The 24331-nt window shown below is 40.6% G+C and overlaps 2 protein-coding genes across 10 annotated transcripts in view; one reads left to right on the forward strand and one right to left on the reverse strand.

The window, feature by feature from the left end:
* Positions 1 to 10130, reverse strand: part of cpeb3 (cytoplasmic polyadenylation element binding protein 3) — a 142677-nt gene extending 132547 nt beyond the window's left edge. For 3 of the 8 annotated variants that reach the window (XM_041209582.1, XM_041209581.1, XM_041209576.1), the window contains exons 1-2: positions 8269 to 8382; positions 7315 to 8081 (exon numbers count right to left, since the gene is read on the reverse strand). In XM_041209582.1, coding sequence (XP_041065516.1) covers positions 7315 to 8070 — 756 coding nt within the window. In that variant the 5' untranslated portion in view covers positions 8071 to 8081; positions 8269 to 8382. Of the gene's footprint in view, positions 1 to 7314; positions 8082 to 8268; positions 8383 to 8919; positions 8939 to 9983 lie in introns of those variants that run through there. The other 5 variants (XM_041209584.1, XM_041209578.1, XM_041209580.1 and 2 more) reach the window with 5 other exon arrangements.
* Positions 10131 to 10326: 196 nt separating this feature from the next.
* Positions 10327 to 24331, forward strand: part of march5 (membrane-associated ring finger (C3HC4) 5) — a 104990-nt gene continuing 90985 nt past the window's right edge. Inside the window, exon 1 of one of the 2 annotated variants that reach the window (XM_041209996.1) lies at positions 10327 to 10763. In XM_041209996.1, coding sequence (XP_041065930.1) covers positions 10714 to 10763 — 50 coding nt within the window. In that variant the 5' untranslated portion in view covers positions 10327 to 10713. The remainder of the gene's footprint in view (positions 10764 to 24331) is intronic. The other variant, XM_041209998.1, reaches the window with a different exon arrangement.

The raw sequence follows: 24331 nt of genomic DNA on the forward strand, positions 1-24331 counted from the left end.
GGTAACATCACTACTGGCCATGCTGGTTAAGTCTGGAAACACAGGACTGGGCCAATGGTATGTGATAAGGATCAGCCGCTTGACTGTTCCCTCACCAGCCTACCTGTCGCAGATGCATCTGCCCATGTCAGTTTAGGTAGGAGTGACAATCTCTCAGTCCTTGTGGGGGCAAAGTCATGTCTTCACACTGAGTACACTCTCCATTGTGTTATGCAGTACTACAGAAATGCTAAATGGGATCGATTCAGAACAGATCTAGCAGCTCAAACTGGGCATCCATGCGGCACTGTAGGCAATTTTCAGCAGCAGAATTGTACTCAAAGACCAGACATATCCTTCACTCTACCATCAAACCTTGGTTCAATGAGGAGTGTAGAAGAACATGCCAAAAGCAGGACCAGGCATACCTAAAAATGAGGTGCCAACGCAGTGAAGCTACAACACAGGGAAACATGATGCTAAATGCAGAAGCAGCTAAACAATTCCACAACCTAGATTAGGCCAAAGCTCTGCAAGTCCTGTCATGCCCAGACGTTTATGCAATGGAAAATTAAACTAACATGAGGCGGCAACTCCACGAACATCCCCATCCTCAATGGAAGAAGAACCCAGCACATCAGCACCGAGTCAAAGCTGAAATATTTGCAACCTTTTTCAGTCAGAAGGGCCGAGTGAATGACCCATCTGGGCCTCTGCCAATGTTCCCTCTAAGCTGTGCTGCCCAAGACCAAAGTCCCTGTGCAGGCTGCATACAAGTTGGCCCGTTCAAATTACTGCACAAGTGGGCAAAACTGTTAAGGATGCCTCGCACTTAAACAAATCACCCTCTTGTTCCAAAATAAAATTAGAGGGGATGTTGATCTCCAGCACAGATACCAGTCTTCAGCCAATTCGATTCACTTCACGCTACATTAAGAAATAGCTGAAACGACTGAACATGGCAAAGGCCATGACCCCAACAACATCCTGCCTGTCATGAAAACTTATGGCCCAGAACTTTACAACTTGTTTCAGCTTAACTACAACACTGTTTGCTACCCAAAAAATAGAAAATTGTCCCCATATTCTGTTCACAAATAGCAGGACAAATCAAATCCAGGCAATTACTGCCCAAGCCTATACTCAATATTCAGCTAAGTAATGAAAGGTGTTATCAAGAGTGCTATCAAACACATTTACTCACCTGCTCATCAATGCTCAGTTTTGGTTCCACCAGGACCACTTAGATCCATACCCCATTGTAGGGGTCTCTAGTAAACCAGAGACTCATGGTAATGCTCTAGGGACCTGGGTTCAATCACACCATCCAGATGGTGGAATTTGAATTCAATAAGAGTCTGGAATTAAAAGTCTAACGATGACCATGAAACCCTTGTTAATTGTTGTAAAAACCCATCTGGTTCACTAATGTCTTTTAGGGAAGGAAACCTTCCATCCTTACCTTGTCTGGCCTACATGTGACTCCAGACCTACAGCAATCTGGTTGACTCTTAACTGGCCTTGTTCAGTGGGCATTTAGGGATGGGCAATAAATGAATCCCATAAAAAAATGCCTTGGTCCAAACATGGACAAAGAACTAAATTCCAGAGAAGTGAGAGTGGCTGCCCTTGACATAAAGGCAGCACTTAACTAATAGAGGCATCAGGAAGCCCTGATAAAATTGAAGTTAATGGGAATCAGGGAGAAAACTCTCCACTAGCCAGAATCATGCCTAACAAAAAGGCTGTGGTTGTTGGAGGCCAATCATCTCAGCTCCAGAACTTAACTGCTGGACCTCCTCAGGGCAGTGGCTCAGGCGCATCCATCTTCAGCTGCTTCTTCAGTGAAGAAGATCACAATGAGTCCTCACCTGCCAACAGCAAGACCTAGACAACATCGAGGCTTCGGCTGATAAGTGAAAACTAACATGAAAGGTAACATGCATGCCATACAAGTGCCAGGCATTGACCATCAATAATAAGAGAATCCAACTAGTAAGAGACATTCAACAGCATTACCGTTAGTATATTCCTCACCATCAAAAATCTGGGGGTCACCATTGATCAGAAACATAACTGGACCAGCCATACAAAGAGAGGGGCTACAAGAGCAGGTCAGAGGTTGTGAATCCTGTAGAGAGTTAATTCACCTCCTGTCCACAAAACCATTTCACCATCTACAAAGCACAATTTAGGAGTGTGATGAAATGCTCTCCACTTGCCTTGATGAGTGCAGCACCAACAACATTCAAGAAGCTCAACACAATCCAGGATAAAGCAGCTCACTTGATTGGCACCCTTTCCATCACCTTAAATATTCACTCCCTCCATCTCCGGCATAGCATGCCTCCAGTGTGTACCACCTGCAAGGTGCAGTGCAGCAACACATCAAGGCTTTTTCAACATCACCTTTCAAATCCATGAAGGAAAGGGTTGCAGTCACCTTGGAAGGCCATCACCCTCAAGTCCCCTAAATCACACACCAACCTGACTTGGAAACTACATACCCATTTCTTCAGCACCACTGGGTCACAATCCTGGAGCTTCTTACCTAACAGCACCATGGGAGTGCTTACACCACACAGACTGCAGCAATTCAAGGCAGTTCACCACCACTTCTCAAGGGCAGTTACAGCTGGGCAATAAATGCTGGCCTTGCCCTGGGTCCTGTACATGAATGAACAAAACAGTGCATGCGCACAAGAAAATGAGAGAGAGGCGTGACCGCCAAAATGCAGAAGCAAGAATAAGAGGAAGAGAAAGAGGAGAGGATGCATAAAGGGGGAGGTAGAATATGCCAGAGTATGTGGATGAAGGAGGAGATGACTATAATCTAGCTACAGAGAGAGAAAGGCCACATACACAAGCAAACGAGGTAGGCAAAGTGAGCACAGCAGACAGAGTACAAGTGAGAAAGTCCACACAAGCGAGGGGAGGAGAACTGTGGCAACGCGAAATGGGGGTTTGGTGTGTGTGTGTGTGGCGGGGGGGGTGGATGGAAAGCATGCAAAATAGATACAGATGATGAGCAAGAGACTAATGTAGCACAAACACATGAAGAGAGCATGTTTGCACAAGTGTGAGTGGGAAACAGAGAGAAGAAAAGACAAAGTATATGACTGGAGAGCAGGAGAAAGGATGTGCATACATTATTTATGGGACAGTTTCATTGCATTGGATGGTAAGAAACAACCACATGAGCAGGGAGATGGAGCATGTGTATAGTGAGGTTAAGAAAGTAAGCAGGCACATGGAGGGAGGAAGTGAGCGCATGGGGAAAAGTAGAACAAAGAGGAAGCAAGGGAGAATGCAAGTGAACAGAGGAGGGGAAAGCATTTGCATGTGAGGTTACGCAAGAAAGGTAAGAGGCAGAGTTGTGGAAGGCAGGGGTGCAAGAGAGAGAGCGACAGTACAAAGGGGAAGTGGAACAAGACAGAGAAGTGCAAGAGCTGCCAAGAAAGTGGGAAGAAGGAACAGGCGCCGAGACCAGAGTGGAAGAGTAACTGTAGCAAAGAGCTGGGTGGGGAAAGGGAGTTTGAGGAGCAGGCAAGTGCAGGAGGATGAGGACTAGCTTAGGATGCTGTGTCATGCCAAGGAGTCTGCACTCTAGGGTTAATAGGAGATGGATGGAGGAAAAACATGAGAAGAAAGAGAAAGGAAGAAGAAGAAAATTATGAGGAATAGTAAAAAATGCATTAGGGGACAGGAGTTCAAGTGGATGGTTGGAAGCAAAGCAAAAACATTATATTGAGGAGCATGATTTCATGTTTTCTTGTCATGTTGTTCCTATAGTTAGTGAGAATATGTGAAATTGTTCTTTTTTCCCAACAAAAGCTTTTGGTTTTTTTCCCCACAGTATACTATTTGTTTTATTGTGTGTTGCAAGTATTGCATTGTTAAGTAGCCTTGTCTTAAAAGTTTACAATGTACTAGCCAGATAACAGCTACTATCGTGTTTTCGTGATGCCCAATTGGAAAATAAACTTGCATTAGAAAGGGTACAGGAAATAACAGCAAGACTGATTCAGAAATGAAACAACTGAATATGGGGAAACTGTGGTTAAGAATTAATTGGAAGAGGCTGGTGTGCAACAACACTTTGGTTTTGGAACCTAATAAGCTAAAGAGGCTGACGCGAGTTTGCCCTCATTCTCCAGCCACCCCCTAGCTCCTCTCCAACCCCACCACAACACCGCCGCAACCCCCCCACCCCCACCCCCTCTCCCTAGCACCAACCCCCAGCTACAACATCATTTCACTATACATCCCCAGATCCTAAAAATGAAATCCAGTTCAGCCAGACTCTCCCCTTCACCACCATGCTCCCCTCTTCAGTCCTGCTAGATCCCAAGATCCTCTCTTCTCAGATTCCTCTCAAGCTTATGATTCCCTTGGATTCATTCAAAATTCCAAGGCCTGCCCAAGCGTTCCTACAGCCTCCCTATTCTGAAACCTACATCAAAATGCTGTTACCCCCAAGGTACCAACACTATTTGCAGACTCGTGGCCCTCTTCCCCATTGTCTATAGGTCCTAGGGTATTGCCCAATCCTAAGTTAATGTACCTATTAATACACATAGAGTAACAGTCCTAGTTTTACAAATCTTCGAGTCACTGTGAACTGAGAGAAAGATCTACTGGAGCACTCACATACATATCCATGATGAGGTGATGAAAATTAAGTTTCTGAACCTGGCAGGCATTTCCCATCTACAAACTTTGCTTCCTGTAGTTACCATTTTGTTGACATTTATTTTCCCATTGTAAATTGCTATGTCAACATTTCCCAATCAATTTTGCTGCCACTTGTCCCAGTGTTGTTCCAGGCTATGGTCACTAGGTGGCTTTGCAGAGCAAGTTTTTTCTTCGGGTGGCCATCTCCACCATCACCTTGCATATTAAAAACCTGTATGTTCACTGACTGTACAGCCTGACGGGTAATTCACCCACAAAAAATTTAAATCCTTGTCATTCCAATCTTTCACTCAAATTGCCTCTCAGTTTGGAAATGTTTAAATTTAAGTTTCTTTTTTGGTGGTACGTTTACACCATCCCATATATTGCATTGTTAAATAGTCATGTCCTTATTCTGACTGGTCACCTCAATAAATTTTTTCCTTTTAACAGATGCATTAAGAATATCCATTTGCGAATAGATTTAGGTTAGGCTAATCAAATACTAAACCTGTTGAAAACTGACAAACTGGTTAATACAGCAGCTTCCATATTTTATAGACAACATACCTCATTTAATCTTGTCATTCAGTTCCAGTTCTAAGCAGTATACTGTTGCACTAAATGCCCAGAATTATACAGGCCTATTTATTAGGGTAATACGTTGTACCAGATTAAAATAATTTTAGCCTTAGGTTAATTCCGCATCTACTACATTACATATATGACACTTATTTAAAATGCAAATATTACTTCAGTAATTGAATTTTCACCTAAAGGCTGCTTGACAATAATCTTAAATTTTACACAATATTGTACATATATTTCAACACTTGATACATCAGAATACCTCAGCATTTAATTGAAGAATGGATTACCAGAGGTGAATACGAAACAGCAAACTAAACCTTGCGGTGCATTTAATTACAAAAATTAATCAGCATGTAGTAAACTTCCACGCAACTGTAACAATGATACATGATCCCTATTTCCTCATCCTCCATTTCACATCACTGAAAAGAACTGGCTTGGTACATCAACACATTTGGTTTAACACTACTTACTGATGTGTGATTCTCAGCAAAAAAATGCAACCATGACTTGCATTTCAGGTGACCCTGATATAGAATATAGCGAAAGTGATGATAATCATTGAGATAATTTATCAAGGTCACATACATAACAAAATCCACAGAACATATGAAGTGGTATCAGCCTTTTTCAGGGCTTGCTATTTCAAAACTGAACATTGCTAAACCTCTTATTTTCAGTGCTTGCAGATTGTTTTTTTATGAGAATAATACTGAACATCTCAAATTTAATGATAAAAATGGATGTTTAGCATTCTGTCGAATCACAAAAATCACATGCAAGCCATGAAACATATCTACATTGAGGAATTAAGAATGTACCTTGTCAATATATTACATTTTATCACAAAACTAAGTCCCCACATTTTATCACAAAACTAAGTCCCCACAGTAGTAATTGTTGATTTTAGTTGAAGATTATTTGGATACATCACATCCCTGGGAGCAATTAAAATTGTTCTTTTCCTGCTGCATACACCATTAACAAATATATAAAAAGCAGAATCTGACTTATTTGTTCAGGTTCTGCACAATAGCGCAGGTTGTTAATCTCTCGGCAATTTGCTATTAATGTCAAGACTGATTCTCTATAACGCAGGTACTTATACTAAAGGATTTTGTCGCACTTTAACTTCTGTTGTGTCACTTTAAAAAAAAATTAAAATGTAGAAAGCTGGAAATTGTTGTATATACAGAGAAAACAGCATAATATACACAGCTCCAATAATAAAATTGGCAAGATGAAGCAACCATCTTCATATTTTTAAAAGCTTGGTTTAATGCTGCATAAGTTCTCTTCCTATGACGCAAATATTTACAGTAAATATGAGGTGTGTACCATAAAAACTGTACATTTCTGCTTTAAAGCAGTTGGAATAGTATACGATGACAGCATTTTGCTCCACCTCTATGTTTGACGTCAAAACAATTGCCCAAACAAAGTGGCCTTAAAAAGATGAAGAGCAAGTAATCCCAACAATGCTAAATTTAACAATTAGACTAATGATGCAGTACAGATTCTTCAATAATTGTACCCTTTACAGAGCACTGTGGAGGCCTACTGGATGACGATCTTGTCTATAGTTAATGATTCTAAATATAGGCAACCCACCTCTTTTTTTTAAAATAACATAAATCCAAACGAATATATTTCCAATTAGTCAATGAACAACAACAGGGAAAAGCCCAATTTTAATGTTGAAGCAAAATTTATACAGCAACACAACAAAAATGTTGTCTAAATTAAAACAGTATTGAGGCCAGCGGGGCCTACTGTTTACAGCCAATATCCTTTAGGGTGGTGGGGGTGGGGGGGGGGGGCGTTGGGGTGGTCCACGAGATTTTTGGTGTTGGAGAGTGACAATGGCATTATCTATTATTCTCATCGACTGAATGTGTGTTTAGACTGAACTATATAAATTGACTAGCTAAAAATACCAGATGTGATGTTTTCACTGCAATGTCATGTCCTATTAAAGATGGCACATACAGTATGACTGTGAAGGTCATGTCCTACTGCGTCTTTTGTACATTTGGTATGAATGAAATATTCGAGGTCGTATTACTGTACCTGAAATTGCAACATGCCGTTGCTGTTGTCCGTCCTAAAGGCGTTGTCGTCCATCCAAGACTTGGGAGTTAGTGTGGGTGCAGTTCGAGGGAATTTAGGGGGAGCAATCACGTTGCTGGAAAAAGGTTTCTTTAGCGGAGAGATAGGGTTGAGGGGGGAAGGCACCCCTACAGCTCGCCGGGGATCCCTGGCTTGCAGCCCGCTCCAAGGGTTGGGGGCTGTGCTCCAGGTCGTATTCTGATGGTTGTTCCAAGCCGAGGAGGGCTTGCTTGTCATGATGGGCTGGTGGTTGTAGGCGCTGCGTTGGGCGAAGGGAGCTTGTGGGCTGACGGGCGATCTCCTCTGCTGCTGTTGCTGGGCTTGTTGGTGGTGCTGTGTCTGTTGAGCCAGACCGATCTGGGGTGAGAAAGTGCCACCGAAAACCGGGTTGACGTGAGTGAAATTTTGAAATAGCATCGTCCCGTTGACGGGCGGAATCCCTTGGAAAAAACTATCATCTACGGTGTTGGTGGTGCCAGTCGACCATGTACTGAACGAAGGGGACAAGGAGGTACCAGGCTCCTGGGGCTGAAAGCTCAAGCCGGGCAAAATTGGCGATTCCATCTGCGCTTTCTCTTTATTCTGAGCAGAAACCGGGGTGTTTATACTCACGGAGCTCTCTTCTGATTTGGGAGTTTCTGAGGCTTCGGTGCTTTGCTCTGACCTTGGTGAAAGCTGCTGGGGGTTGCTTTTGTCCATCAGTAAATCATCCTGCATGGTTTGCGTAGCTGAAACAGGAAAAAACAAAGACGCGTTATTAGCTGTGTTCTGGTACTTCACCGCTGGTGAAAATCCTGTATCATTGCTAGGTGACTGTAAAGCAAATCTGTAATCCCCCATTTAGTAGAGGGATGGTGGGGGGGCGAAAGGCAATATTAAATTCTTCTCTTTTTAAAGAATGAGTAGCAGCTTCACCCTTTCGTGTTCTGGTTCCCCCTCAGAATGAGAGATTTGGGATGCGGGCACAGATATTCACCAATTTCGCCACGTCTTTCTTTACACCGGAACTTCAGCTCTCACCCGCAATGTGAAACTGATTCTTGTTCCTGTTCAAGAGCTTTCAAAGCCCTTTGCTAATTTGCATACGTCAATAAATAGTGCTGCGTCCTTCAGAAGGTTAAAATCCATTTTAATTTTTAAAAATACATTTACAAATTCCAGTATTGCATTTACAGTCACGCGACGTCCAACCGATGCATTTTAGCCACTAAAGTATAGTCAATCTAAAACAAATATCTGGTGTTACAGCTCTGGCACCATACTGCATTTTATTCAAAGTCCCGAAGTGAGGTGGAGGGAGGAATTAACAAACAGCAACCTGCTTAATTTAAGTAAACAAGAGCCTGTTTTGCATGAAATTATCTTCAAACACTAAAATGAATAGACGATTCATTTAAAACACGATTTTACTACAATAGAGGGTTAAACCACCCTTAATGAGGCAGAACCATATTTGACACGTAACTTGTGACCTTGTCCATTTTCCGCGTCTGCAATATTGTTGACACGAATTATGTTTCTAGTACCGAGCGCAATGACATCTTAAAATATCCCGAAAGCTCTTACATATTGCTGTTTTATCGTGCAATATATTTACGCCATTTATCCACAACAACAAATGGCTTATTTCATAAAATGGCTCCTTGGTTTGCATGTTATGGCAAGCCAAACGACGATTGGACAACTCATAATTCTACTTTTTACAAACAAATTAAGGATAAAAGCCTGTCACAAAAGTGACATCTACAATACTGTAAATCGTTTTGTGATCCACATGTAAGGAATTCGACTCGAGTCTTTAATCTGACAGTCATGCAAACCAACAAATTGAAATTGAAATGTAACCAGGTTAACATATGTTAAATTTGCACGTGCATTTTTAACAACGCGATTAATTCTATTGTCACCAAATACAGACCCTCAAGGTCATCGTCAGCTCGTATCCACATCCATATCATATGTTGCCAGATTTGTTTCTGTATGAGCAACATGGAGAATCAAAAAAATAGCAAGAGGTGAGCGTTCACCACGAAATAGAATATTAGATGCATATGTGTTATTTTAAGCATCATACGAGAAAAACAAAAATAGGTTTCTCTCAGATTGAAGGGCGTAAATTCCAAATGCACTTTCAAAGAATGCTCTGTTATCTTAACATATAGTCAATGTTGCTTTTTTAGCAAAAATAAAGAAAGCAAAATGGCTCAGCTTCACAAGTAAATGACAAGTAAAATATTAATTTAGGTTAATCGACCAATCTAAATAAATTATATATAAAAAATTAAGTATATTAACCAACGACAACATCCTCCTTTATTTGCCGGATTGACAAACTGCTATAAAGCATTTATAATGTATTTATAATGGAAAGGTCAATTTTGGCCCCCTTGCAGTGGTCAAGGTCACTAGAAACGTATGTTTTATCAATACTACGCTAATGACATGATTGATTTATTCTGTTAGCATAGTGGGAAGTTAACAAAATGTATTGCAGCTCTCAAAATTCTTGCGTTACAACTAACATCTGGTTTATACAACCTATTAGAATTCATAATGTTTCATCCTTTAAAAATAATCATTAATTTAACAACTCTTCACAAATTCTCTTGACAACCAAAAAAAAGTGTTACCTTAGTGTGAACCTTTGAAATAGTTTGTAAAGAGGGAGGGGGGGGATGGGGGAAAAGTGCCAATTCTTTTCCGGTGCGCAATGCAAACTTCCAAACGCTTTATCCAAGCAACCATGGATCAAGCCTAGCCAGACCGGGATCCCATCGTGCGCGTGCACAGGTGAATGCTGCGGAGCGGTGCATGGCGGACAATGCAGTTCCGGGCCGGCCTATGCTTGCAACGCTGCGGACGGGGTGGGGGCGGAAAGAGGGCGGGAATGGTACTACATCTCCCAGCATGCCCCGGCGGGCCCGGTCTCGGCAGAGCGTGCGGCGGAGCGCGCACTTCCTGTTGGCCCCCCGCTATTATTACCTCACAGTCAATGGAGGCCGCGGCTCGGAAGTGGCAAATTGTGTTTTGAAACAAGCGCACGTTTTTTTTTTAAACTCTCCCCCCACCCCCACCAAAAATAAAAATAGGTGCATTTCCACACAAGGGAGGCCCAGACTAAAAGTTTAATGGGTGTTAGCCCTTGCGGCGCTAGGCGAAGAGCGTTCCTGTTGACGCGGTTTCCTCAGCCCAGCCTCCAGGTTTGTTCGCGTCCAGCGGTTTTCTTTCAATTCGCTGCGAGAGCCCCGAGGAGATCGCGGTGCTGTCTAGGCCACGGAGCGAGGCCTGGTTCAAGCCTGCCCATGAACCTCCTTTAAATAAACCGGTGAAGGCAATTGGAAGGGGGCGGATTCCTGGAAAATGTCAGGCGGCGCGGATCTCACGGCGATCTCGGTGCAGCCGCTTGATAGGTGAGTGCAGCAGCGACACCAGTGAAGCGAGTGTCCGGCTGGCGGCCCAGGGCCTTCTCAAGCTCAGTTACACTTGGATGTATTCGGTGACTTTTCCCATTTCGAAGGGGTTTTACACCTCGGTGTTGCAAGGTGTACTTATATGCACTTTAGGTTAATTGATCAGTCGCTGCGTCCTGGTTAATGCAGTACTTTTGATCTTGGAAGGGTATTTTTAGTTTACTCATGATCGCTTGTGGCTTTGTTCATGGGTTAAACGACTAAACTTGCAAATACTGGAAGCTAATATTTATATACTGCACGTTGCATTTTATAAGCGTTGTCTTATTAAAACTTCATAATCGATATTAAGAAGATATAATTTATGTTTAGCTTATACTAGTAATTGATTCTTGACCGAATACGATTATATTGGTCATGGGTTTTACACTTGGAAGTTGGTAATTTTTTAAAAATTGTGAACAATTGCTACAGTCCAGTGTACTTTTGTATCTGTTCGGGGGGAACATTATTTTCTATATACCTCTGATATTTGTAAAGAGAATAAAACATGAGTGTTTTTGCTGTTAATTTACATTTTAAGATAGGCTTGTAGAGTTCTGTCTCCATTATGACGTTTGGATTCTTAGCTTTTTGGGAACCTTGTGCTCCAATAAATTATACACCTTTTCAGTACAGGAGAATGTAATTTTATTTAAATATGGGGTAAATCTTTCCAGTAAGTTATGTTAGGAAGAAATGGTTAATATACCACCGGATGCTCTGAATTTTCAGCAAGTGTCGTGAAAATTTTGGTTCTAATACTTTTTACACATGGTGGTGAAAATCAACTTTTGTATTTCACTTATAGTGTGCATGCTTCAAGCCAACATTTCATGACTTTCCATAGCAAAAAATCTGGTTTTCCCATCGTTTGGAAATTAAACACACAAATCCAGAAACCAATTAATTAGCATTATAATTTATTGTTCCTTGGTTCCTCGTATGCAAATTGACTGCAGTGTTTGCCTATGCAACAAGAATGAATATACTTCACAATTACAAAACAAAATCAGAATTACCTAGAAAAACTCAGCAGGTCTGGCAGCATCGGCGGAGAAGAAAAGAGTTGACGTTTCGAGTCCTCATGACCCTTCAACAGGTAAGGGTCATGAGGACTTGAAACGTCTTTTCTTCTCCGCCGGTGCTGCCAGACCTGCTGAGTTTTTCCAGGTAATTCTGTTTTTGTTTTGGATTTCCAGCATCCGCAGTTTTTTGTTTTTATACTTCACAATTAATTGGTTGTGAAGTGTTTTGGGGCATTCTAAGGATGTGAGCACTAGATAAATGCAGTTTTGCTTTGTATTTCTTTTTCATTGTATCAAGGACAATTGTTCCTGTTTACCAGTTGGGCAGTTTGAGTATGGTTATGCAGCTCAAAGAAAAATAACAGGCTATACAGTAAAATGATTACATAGGAAATTGCTTGTAATTTTCTATATGATGAGTCACCGGTTTCTGTGGTGATGAGGAGGGCCACATAGTCTCACTAGGAATCACCCCACACAGCTATCATGTATCTCTTTTTGATCAGTTACAGAAAACATTGATTAAAGCTTTGATCTATAGGAGTTTGTAGCACAGTAAGGGGTCATTTAATTCATTGTCTGCCATCTGTTGGTTAGAACAATCAAAAACGAATCCCGTCCTCCCCCTTTCAATTGGTAGTGAGGGCATTAATTTAAAATAACGATAGAGCAAAGAGGGGAGTTAAGGAAACTCTTTTATGCAGAGGGTTGTTTCAGAAATAGTGATGGCAGAGTCAATAAATGTTTGAAAGGGTTTAATAAGGGCAGAGAAAGTAGATAGCTATTTCAGAGAACTAGCAAATGCTTGATGGACCAAATGGAGATGTTCTGTTCTGAAACATTCTATTATTTAAAATATGATCTTGGTTCTGCACTAACATGATTATTATGATCGTTATAAACATTGACATGTTCTGAAAAGATTATACTGCTAAGTTTGGAACAAGGTTCTGAGCGGAATTACATGGCTTAAACTTGGATTTAAGTAGAATCTTTTAATGTTGCAGAAATATTAGGAAAGATGCAGTTGCAAAATATTAAATGACAGCAAGTTTTATGAAGTAAATACTTGGGAGCTCTAGGATGGAGGTAGTGTATACAGTACTTTAAAAAAAAAATTCCAGCTTTCTCCATTGTCATGTATATGGTTGCCTACTTGCATACCTTTCCATTTTAGTGCTATAACTGGGTACAAAGACATGTGCAAGAGATTTAAATTTAATTTTTAATTGTCCCTTTTTTCTCTTCTTCCTGCTTTTCTGGGCATGTCAGGGCGAAATATCTTGCCACTTGGCAGAGGCGAATGTCCTTTGCATTCAAGGATTCTACCCTGCACTACTGATGACCCGGGATGGAGAAGCATTGAACAGAGCTGTTGATGATGGCATTTCAGCCATTTTATAGTCAACTGGGCTTTGAGTACAGAGAGTAGCCTGGGGGAAAATAGTTTTCATTTATTTGAAGCACCAGAGGTTACAGTCCACATTTACTATTTAAGAGGGCTACCCCTTGACTTTTGACTAAATGTTAGCCTATTACACTTGGTGATCTTCGACCACCCTGTACGTGGGGCAAGAGGCGGGTGGTGGGCAGATTGGAGGACCTCCCTGTGTGCAGCTATCCTTGGGCTGGGTCAAAACCACCACTCAGATGCTCAGGATGTCAGATCTGTGGGGAGGGTTGCTTGGACTGCATGCCTCTCTTTTGCAGCTTTGTGCATACCCTGGTGGTCCTGGGGAGGGATCATGCGTTGTCCACTGGTTGGCTAAAAGTAATCTACAACTGCTGGACACCTGCGGATGTTAATTGTATTATTGACTAAACAAACCAGTTATGATTTAGCATACTTTATTTGTATGTATCTCTGTTTGGATGGACTAATGGTTACCTCCCCTGAGGAGGTGCACTTGTGGTGATGTTTTTGTCCTGATGGCATGGATTAACCCAGTACCCTTTCTAATGGCAGCCCCAAATAATTTTTCCTGCTTTAAGTTACTGATGACTTGTAATTTTGGGAATGGCAAAGTCAACTTTTGACCTGCTACTCTCTGGTGGAAGTAGATTGAACTATTGGGCTAATTTAGACTAATGCAAAGTAAGAGTTATTAGATAGTAAAATATACTATAAAGGATGGGATGAAGTAATGTAGAATGCTTTTATAGTATATTTTAAAATGGTTTAAGAAGTTTTCAAGCATTTGCAGCTTATCATTGATGATTTTTCCCTGGATATCTTGTCATATGAGTGAACTTCCAAATTAAAAATTTACCAGGGTACTTTGTGTAATTTATAATCAAGTCCCACCTTGAGAAATATGTTTCACATTAGATTTCCTCAGAGTTCCTCAGGGTAGTGTCCTAGGACCAACCACCTTCAGCTGCTTCATTAATGACTTTCCCTCCTAATAAAATCAGAAGTGGTGATGCTCGCAGATGAATTCACAATGTTCAGCAACATTTGCGACGACTCAGATACTGAAGCAATTTGTGTCCATATGCAGCAAAACCTGGACAATACTCGAGCTTGGGCCTGACAAGTGGCAGGTAACATTTGTGCCATGCAAGTGCCAGGTAATGACCATCTCCAACAAGAGAGAATCTAACCATTTCCCCACAACATTCAGTTGCATTACCATCGCTGAATCCTCCACCATCGCCATCCTGGGGATTACCACTGACCAGAAACTCAACTAGATCAGCTATATAAAAACTGCATCTACAAGAGCAGATCAGAGGCTGGGAATTCTGCGGAGAGTAACTCACTCCTTACTCCTCAAAGCCTGCCCACCATTTACAAAGCACAGGTCAGGAGTGTGATGAAATACTCTCAACCTGCCTGGATGAGTGCAGCTCCAACAACACTCAAGAAGCTCAATACCATCCAGGAAAAAGCAGCCCACTTGATTGGCACTCCATCCACCAGCTTCAAGATTCTCTCCCTCCACCACCAATGCACAGTGGCAGCAATGTGTACCATCTACACCATGCACTGCAGCAACTCACCAAGGCTTCTTCGACAACACCTTTCATGTTGCAACTCCTAGAAGGACAAGGGCAGTAGTTGCCTGGGAGCAAGTCGTTCCCTCCCCAAGCTACATGCCATTCTGACTTGGAACTATATTGCTATTCCTTCATTGTCATTGAGTCAAAATCCTGGAACTCCTTCCTAACAACACTGAGTGTTGAGTGCACCTACACCACATGGACTGCAGCGGTTCAAGAAGGGAGCATACTACCACCGTCTTGAGGGCAGCTGGGGACAGGCAATAAATGTTGGCCTAGCCAATGACGCTTGCATTCCAGGAATGAACATAGAAAAAAAAACCTTGTCTAACACTGTTAATTTTTTGGTATAATTATTAGCTGGACCTAAATATCCAACAAACATTATTAACAATGATTTCAATAGTTGGAGGTGTGGAGTTCAGTTGCTGCCTCCTGGAAACTATAGTTTCCCATCCCTGGTATCGTCCCAGTGAATCTGTGTTGTGCATTCTCAATGGCTGAAACGTCCTTTCTTTAATTGAGTACACAAACTGCATGGTTTCAGGTCTGTAAAATGTCAACTCTGTTTCTCTCTTCACAGATGCTGCCCAGACCTGCTGAGTATTTCCAGTATTTTCTATTTTACTCCTACTCAAAATAGCTTTGTATCTCCAGCTACACTTTCAGGAAATTAAGTATTAAAATTCCTAAATCTCTTTGTTCATACACACCCTTCAATATCTTTCCATTGAGCATATACTCATATTCTTTATTTTCCTCCCAAAATGTGTACCTTCACAGTTATCTGCTTTAAATTATACCTGGCTATTCCACAAACCTTCTGTCTGCCTAAAGTCTTGTAGTCCTCTGCCAATTATGTGTTGATGTTGAGTTTATGCTCCGTTACCCAAGTCCAAAGCATCTATGTAGCAAGCACAAAAATTGACCCAACACTGTCTCTATCATCCTTCAGTGGCCTTACCTTCTTTAATTATTCTGAATGATGTGTTGAAAATAGTGTATTCCAATACTACTTCAATCCAGGCAATATCACTTTGCTATTCCTCTTTTGTCAAATCGTAGGCCTGAATCTTTCCAATGAGCCCCTTGACAGATTAAGGTACACCACACTACTGCATTTCCTTTATTCAGTTGGTCACTTCAAAACACAATTTTTTAAAAGCATAACTTGCATTTAATACCTATATCTTGGCTGGCCCTAAATAGCGCAGCATGTTTTTCTAAATGCTCACTACAGTAATTTTAGCTCAAATTATAGATTCTAAGACTTTTCCCGCAACTAATATTATACTACACATTCCATTGTTGTCCATTTCACCCTTCTCCCTTTTTGAATAAATATGTTCCATGAGCTACTTCAGTCATCCAGTTGTACAAATCGAAGGAAGTGCAACGAAGGTTCACCAGACTTGTTCCAGGGATGGCGTGACTGGTTTATGAAGAGATTGTGCAAACTGGGCCTGTTTTCTCTAGAGTTTCGAAGAATGAGAGGTGATCTCGCTGAAACTTGCAAAATTCTTAAAGGAATAGACAGGGTAGACGCTGGTAAAGTGTTTCTCCTGGTTGGGGACTCTAGAACCAGGGGACACAATTTCAAAATAAGGTGGAAGCCACTTAGGATCGAGATGAGGAGAAATTTCTTTACTCAGGGTTGTGAATCTATGGAATTCTCTACCCCAGAGGACCGTTGAGTATGTTTAAAATAGAGATTGATAGGTTTCTGATTAACAATAACGTTAAAGGTTATGGGGATAGTGTGGGTGAAAGGCATTGAAATGCTTGATCAGCCATGATCGTATTGAATGGTGAATCAGTTTGATGGGCTGAATGGCTTTCTCCTATGTTCCTAATATTTAAAGAGAATTGTGAAGTTGTGTTTGAGACTGCTAACTCTTGACTTTCAACAGCTTTATGTATTTACCATTGGGACCCAAGTTCTGGTGTTTTTTTTCTTGCAGTTAGCTTCTTTTCCTGTAGTTATATCTGACAATTGTACTACATCCTCTTGGGCACAGTTCAAATCTCACTTCCGTCAAAAAAAGTGCAAGTAATGTCTCAGCTATTCCTTGATCCTCAACAATTAGACTCCCTTTTAACTTTTGTTTTTTTTATATATGTTTAGAATTTATTGTTATTTCCTTTTATAGTATTTGCTGATCTCTTAATCTGTTTAAGCCCTTCTAATTTACTTACCACCCTAGTACATTTTCTATATCCCACGTGATCATCATTATGAAAAGTATTGCAAAAGTTCACGAGAATACAAGTGACATAGTATTCTGGAGGCAGCTCCAAAGTTGATCTTAAGTTGGTTTTAACTTATAATTTCAACTGCTTATTATGGAGTCACTATTGAATGAATGGGGATACTCCCTGTCATTTATATCACTGCAGCAGCCTAGCAAAATGGTAAACTGTACTGTAAGCTCTCCATGACAGAAGTAAATTTGGTATTTTTAGTAAACCATCAAAGGAACTTTCTTTAATTATAAGCAAAAGGAAAGGTGATAGTTCAGTGAGTTTACCCGGTGAATGTCTGACCCACGCAGATCAGGAAGATTTAAAGTGATTGGCAATAGAATTAAAAGCCGACATGAGGAAAACCTTTTTTGTGCAGCAAATGGTTACGGTCTGAAATGCACTGCCTGAAGGGTGGCAGAGGCAGATTCAATGGTGGCTTTCAAGAGGGAAATTTTGATAAACACTTGAAAGGAAAAAAGTTGCAGGGCTATGGGCAAAGGGCGGGGATGTGGGACGAGGTAAATTGCACTTGCTGGCACAGGCTTGATGGGCCAAATGGCTTCCTTTGCTGCTGTAATTTTCTAATTCTATTCTGTTCACTCCCCTTGTGTTAAAGTTAGCTGATCTCACTTGGTTATAGACACGACAATTGGCCTGAGTGTTACTGAATTTGGAGAGGAAAATTGGCCAGGATGCCTTTTCTAGTGAACCTTGCTGGAGGTACGTTTGTACAAGCAGCCACTGAGAAAAGGTTTGCTGTGATGCCAACCAAGAATCCAGTCATGAAGCCTGGTGACACTTATACAATAATAGATACTTGAGGGAAGTATTAGAAGATAATTGGTGTCCACGAAGCCGCATCACATCAAGAATTTGTAAGATTCAAGAGAGGAATTCAGAACATTTGATGAAAAAGGAGTACTTTGGATCAGAGTACTTTTTGTAGACTTTCCTTACCTGCAATACTGGAACAGTTGTATCTTTAAAATTGCACTTCTGGTTGTCCTTTTTAAAACAAACACAACTGCGTAACCTTCAAGTTTCACATTGCTAAGTTCTAATAAAGTGGGGGCTGATGTAGCTTTAAATCATGGCTGCTTGTGTATTCTAAAACAGCACTGTAATGATATAAAAACTTCATAAGTTAGAGTAGCAAGAATATTTATCTGTATAAACCACTTGCTGCTTATTTGATCCTGGAGTATTTTAGTCTTTTACTGTTGACCACAGTTTCCATGCACCAGTACATTAAATTATCTTGTACCTAGATGCCATGCATGTTGAAAATTAATTCTGAGCCAAAATATGGATGAGTTTTTGAATTAATTTTGAACAGGAACTGCTTATAGCTGCAATTTAATGAATAATTTTTGGTTAGAACAATTTAAAATACTTCTCATTTAGAAATATTAAGCAAAAAAAAGTTTGTTTCCCTTTTCTGGCAAGTTGAAAGAGTATTAAACAATAAAGTTTTGAAAAACTAGTATCAATTTGAATAATTTTCTAATGGGAGCTGTTTTTTAACAAGTCTTAATTTTCCTATTCTTCAAGTGTCATGTAAAACCCACCCAGTTAAACTGGTAAAACTCACCCAGTGAGCTTGGGGTTTCTCAAGGAAGCATTGTTGATAGGTTAGCCATGGTGAGGATTCAAGCTTACCATCCTCTAAGTTAGACTCTAATGTTGCACTTTGTAGATCCAAAATAATCCTCAAATTCTTGGTGCTTCTGGCCTACATTTTTAACTTCCAACCTGAAACTGATGAGCCCATTCTAATTGCAAAGTTCCAAGATCAAACAATAATTTCAATGACCTAATGAATTTCTGTTTACTTGAACAACTGTAGCTTGTGGTCTTGAAGCAACACACAAATTTACACACTACTAAACTTCATAACAGCATCATAATGTATTATTCATTACTTGGTATAATGCCCCTGACTTTAAAAATGCTGATCTAAAACAGTGATATTAAAAAATTATACAATTCATACTGAGCTATATCACAGAGGTTGCTGGTATATTCTGATATTATGTTGATGCCTAATTGGTGACCTAGTCAATTTGGGTTTTCAGGGACCATACAGTTCTAGCCAATTTGTATCAGTAATCTGCTTTTTGATGGTTTCTAAAGTTACCTTTCTTGATTTGGAGACAGTTCCCAGAATGTTGCTGGACAAATTTCAGATTTATTAAATTGTTCCTCAGATTTCTGAATGTTGTTAATCACTAGTCATTGTTATAATTAAAGGCTCTGGATTCTTTAGAATTGGCTGATTTTTGTGTCATAATTGATCTTTTTCTCTTGAAGGCTTTTGGGACTATTTCTTCTTTGCATTCTTGGGTGGCTCACATGCTGAAGAGCTTAAAGGTTAGTAGTGTGTGGGTTGGTATTTGAATTGGGCGTATTTATGATTGAAACAGCCATGTATCTCTCACCAAATCTGGAATTTCTGCCAATTTCTCAGTGGAATGTAATTCATTGGAAAGGTATGCTTTTGTATTGGTGCTCCAGATTTGGTGTTCTGACGTACTCCTAGCTGGCTTTCCATATTCTACCTTCCGTAAACTTGGAAAAACTGCTGCTCATGTCCAAACTCGCCCCAAATCCTGTTCACCTAATTACCCTTGTATTTGCTGACTTACACTGACTCCTGTTTAAGCAACACCTTGATTTTAAAATTATCATCCTTGTTTTCAAATCCCTCCATATCATTGCTCTTCCAATCTTTGTAGCATTAGGTCCTACGACCCTCCAAGATATGTGTTCCTCTAACTCCAGCCATTTGACCATCCCTGATTTTAATCATTCCACCATTGGTGGCCGTACCCTCAGCTGACTAGGCCCTAAGCTCTGGAGTTCTCTACCTAAATTTCTCCACCTCTCTACCTCGCCGCTATCTTTTAAGATACTCCTTAAAACTTCCCCCTTTGATCAAGCTTTTGGCCATCTGCCCTAATATCATATTATGTGTCTTGTTGCCTGTAGCTTTTTGTCTGAAGTACAAGAGTTAGCATCCTAAATTACTTTTGGGAAACAGATTATGGCATGTTCTGGAGCTAGCTTCAATTTCAAGAGTTACGCTAAGATTTAGGAATGTAGAGAAAGCAATGTGATGGGTTTATTGAATGTTGAAATGTTTATTCCATGGTAACATCTGAAGTTCTTACTTCAACTTATTTTATTTTCACTTATTTAAATTAGATTTTTCATGTTCCATTTTGTATGTTCTGCTGCATGGACTGCAGTGAAGGCTGAAGAGCCCTACCTACCCTTTGCAATGGGATGGGTAGCTGCACTCATTAGATACAGAATGTCAATCCAGCATGTGAAACCAGTGCTTCGATGTCTGTTCACTATGCAACACTTCTGTCATTGTAAAACGACAGATAATCTGATTTGCCATGATCCGCATCCTGGGAGATCCACTCATATGTATCTGTTATCCCCGATTTTAATCACACCATTATCAGTGGTGTTAGAATCATATCTCTCAAGACTGAAGTTTTCGTTTACAAAGTGGAAGGATTTAGTATGACCTGGACATGTGGATACTAACCTGGGATTTTTTTAAATAAAAGAATGTCGTAAGTTCACTTTGGAACTGTCAACAAACAGGCCTCGTCCAAGAAATCACCTGACCTATATGGTACTTGAGAAGGAGTTGTTTGTTTGTGTTGAACTGCAAAGTGCTTTAATTAATGAAAAGCTGGGAGATAAAAAGGCAATCGTATGGGAGAGAGGAAAAAAACTTAAGTTGTGACCCTGCTTGTTTTGAAGGCAGTTTTGTTGGCGAACAAGCTGAGGAAGGAAGCCTACCTTGTCTTGCCCCGTCTCTTTACCTTGCTTAAAATTGTGTGTGACTATCAACCCTCATCACAGTGTAACGAATCTGCATTTGGACCTGCAAAACTGAGACCAATGGTGAGAACTTCCAGGCATCCATCGGGCCCATCTTCACATGAGAGGAACTGCAGGTTGATAGGAAGAAGACCCTTTATCCTTTATTTTATCACACCCATCCTCCAAAGCCCATCTTTGCAGAGAGACTACCTGTTTGTCCTTTGTTTGTCTGTGTGTGTGTGCTGGGGGAATTCTTTAGGAAGAGATAGGTTATACTTCCCTATTACAATTGTGTGTTAACTAGTAAATGCAGCTTGTTAAAAGAAGTTTTGTTTTAAAATAAATTAATCATTGAGTTTTTGAAAGAAGCCTGGTCAGAGTCTCTGGGTACTTTTCTGGGTACTAGAGATATAGGTACACAATTGGCCATTTTGGTGAGAAAATTAAATGTTCAAATTAATGGTACAGCCTGCAGAGTAGTGGGGCTTGATAATTTGTGCATTCCTCCCATCCTGGTCGTAATAGTGCCTTCAGCTGTCAAGGTTATAAGCTTTGGCCTTCCCTCCCTAAAGCATCTCCCCCTCTCTGTACCTTTGAAGAAACTCCTTAAAATTTACCTCTTTGGCAAAACTTTTGCCCATCTGCCCTGATATCATCTTTTTTGGATAGTTGTCAAATTTTGTTTGATAATGCTTCTGTGATTTACCACGGGATGTTTTACTGCATTGACACAGACTTATGAAAGGGAAATCTTGCTTGACAAATCTTTTACATTTTTTGGGGTTGTAAGCAGCAAAGTAGATAAGAGGGAAGGATATACTTGTTTCGGGGTGTGCAACAAAGGTTCACTGGATTGTTTCTTGGGATGAAGGGCTTGTACTATGAGAATAGATTGAGTAAACTCAGCCTGTATTCCTTGGAGTTTAGAAAGCTGAGAGGTGTTCTCACTGAAACACAAAATTCTTTTAGGAGCTTTACAGAATAGATGCTTGCTGAATGCTTTTGCTGGCTTGGAAGTCTAGAACTAGGTGTCACAGTCTCAGAATGCAGGGTCAAGCACTTTGGACTGAGGTGAGAAATTTCTTTACTCAAATGATTGAGTGTCTTTGGATTTCTCTACCCCTGAGAGCTGTGGATGTTCAGTCATTGAGTATACTCAGAGACCAAGATTGGTAGATTTTTGGATAGTAAGGGGATCGAGGGACATGAGGTTGATGAGGGAATGTGGAGTTGAGGTGTAAGATCTTCTATTGAATAGAAGAGCAGGTTCAAAGAGCCAGGTGACCTTCTCCCCACCCCCATCTTTCTTATCCTGCAATTATACAGATATTGATAAATTGGTTGTTGCACCTTTTCACGACTTAAAGTTGGAAATTCAATGCTTAACTTCTACTGAATTCCTGGGTTAATTTTTATTGAAAAGACAATTTTTCCAAAGTCTTGACAGTGTTTATATTCCATAATGGTAACTAAATTATCATGTCTCCCATGAGTTCCATATTTGCTATTTCAGTATATATTGCTTGTACAAACAAAATTTATCGCTTGAATATTTTTTTCTAGCGCGTGTGCTCTCAAGTGCTTGAGAAATGATGTAAATTGGCCAAACAAAAAACAACAGACCTAAGGAATGGGAGCAGTTTAGTATTCAGCAAAGGGAGTAAACTTGCGGGGAACATAAAAACTGACTAAAAGTTTCTATAGGTATGTGAAGAGAAAAAGATTGGTGAAGACAAATGTAGGTCCCTGACAGTCAGAAATAGGGGAATTTATAATGGGGAACAAAGAAATGGCTGACCAACTAAATACATACCTTGGTTCTGTCTTCACAAGGAAGGACACAAGTAACACACCAGAAATGTTGGGGAACGCAGGGTTTAGTGAGAGGGAGGAACTGAAAGAAATCAGTATTAGTAGGGAAATGGTGTTGGCGAAATTGATGGGATTGAAGGCCAATAAATCCCCAGGGCCTGATAATCTACATCCCAGAGTACTTAAGGAAATAGCCCTAGAAATAGTGGGTGCATTGGTGGTCATCTTCCGAGATTCTGTAGAGTCTGGAACAGTTCCTACACATTGGATGTTAAGCCCACTATTTAAAAAGGGAGGTAGAGAGAAAATATGGAATTATAGACCAGTCAGCCTGATGTCGGTAGTGGGGAAAATTCTAGAGTTTGTTATAAAAGATTTAATAGTTGAGCACTTGGAAAACGGTGGCAGAATCAGACAGTCAGCATGGATTTACAAAAGGGAAATCATGCTTAACAAATCTGGAATTTTTTGAGGATGTAACTAGTAGAGTTGATGAGGGGGAGCCAGTGGATGCAGTTTATTTGGACTTTCAGAAGGCTTTCGACAAAGTCCCACATAACAGATTAGTGTATAAAATTAAAGCGCATGGAAATGGGGGTAGTGTATTGAGATGGATAGAAAACTGGTTGGCAGAAAGGAAACAAAGAGTAGGAATAAACAGGTCTTTTTCCGAATTGCAGGCAGTGACTAATGGGGTATTGCAGGGATCGGTGCTGGGACCCCAGCTATTCACAATATACATTAATGATTTAGATGAGGGAACTAAATGTAATATTTTCAAATTTGCAGATGACACAAAACTGGATGGGAGGGCGAGCTGTGAGGAGGATGCAGAGGTGCTTCAGTGTGATTTGGACAAGCTGAGTGAGTGGGCAAATGCATGGCAGATGCAGTATAATGTGGATAAATGTGAGGTTATCCACTTTGGTAGCAAAAACAGAAAGGCAGATTATTATCTGAATGGCTATAAATTGAGAGAGGGGAATTAGCCTTCATAGCGAGAGGATTCGAGTACAGGAGCAGGGATGTCTTGCTGCAATTATACAGGGCCTAGGTGAGACCACACCTGGAATATTGTGTACAGTTTTGGTCTCCTTATCTGAGGAAGGATGTTCTTGCTATAGAGGGAGTGCAGTGAAGGTTTACCAGACTGATTCCTGGATTGGTGGGACTGACTTATGAGAAGAGATTGAGTTGGTTAGGATTATATTCGCTGGAGTTCAGAAGAATGAGGGGGGACCTCATAGAAACCTAAAATTCTAACAGAGCTAGACAGGTTAGATGCAGGAAGGATGTTCCCGCTGGTGGGGGAGTTCAGAGCCAGGGGTCTGAGGTTATGGGGTAGACCATTTAGGACTGAGATGAGGAGAAATTTCTTCACCCAGAGAGTGGCGAGCCTGTGGAATTTGCTACCACAAAAGTAGTTGAGGCCAAAACGTTGTATGTTTTCAAGAAGGAGTTAGATATAGCTCTTGGGGCAAAAGGGATTTTAGGATATGGGGAGAAAGTGGGAGCAGGCTATTGAGTTGGATGATCAGCTATGATCGTAATGAATGGCGGAGCAGACTCAGAGGGCTGAATGGCCTACTTCTCCTATTT

The sequence above is a fragment of the Carcharodon carcharias genome, chromosome 17, assembly GCF_017639515.1.
Source record: "Carcharodon carcharias isolate sCarCar2 chromosome 17, sCarCar2.pri, whole genome shotgun sequence".
NCBI lineage: Eukaryota > Metazoa > Chordata > Chondrichthyes > Lamniformes > Lamnidae > Carcharodon > Carcharodon carcharias.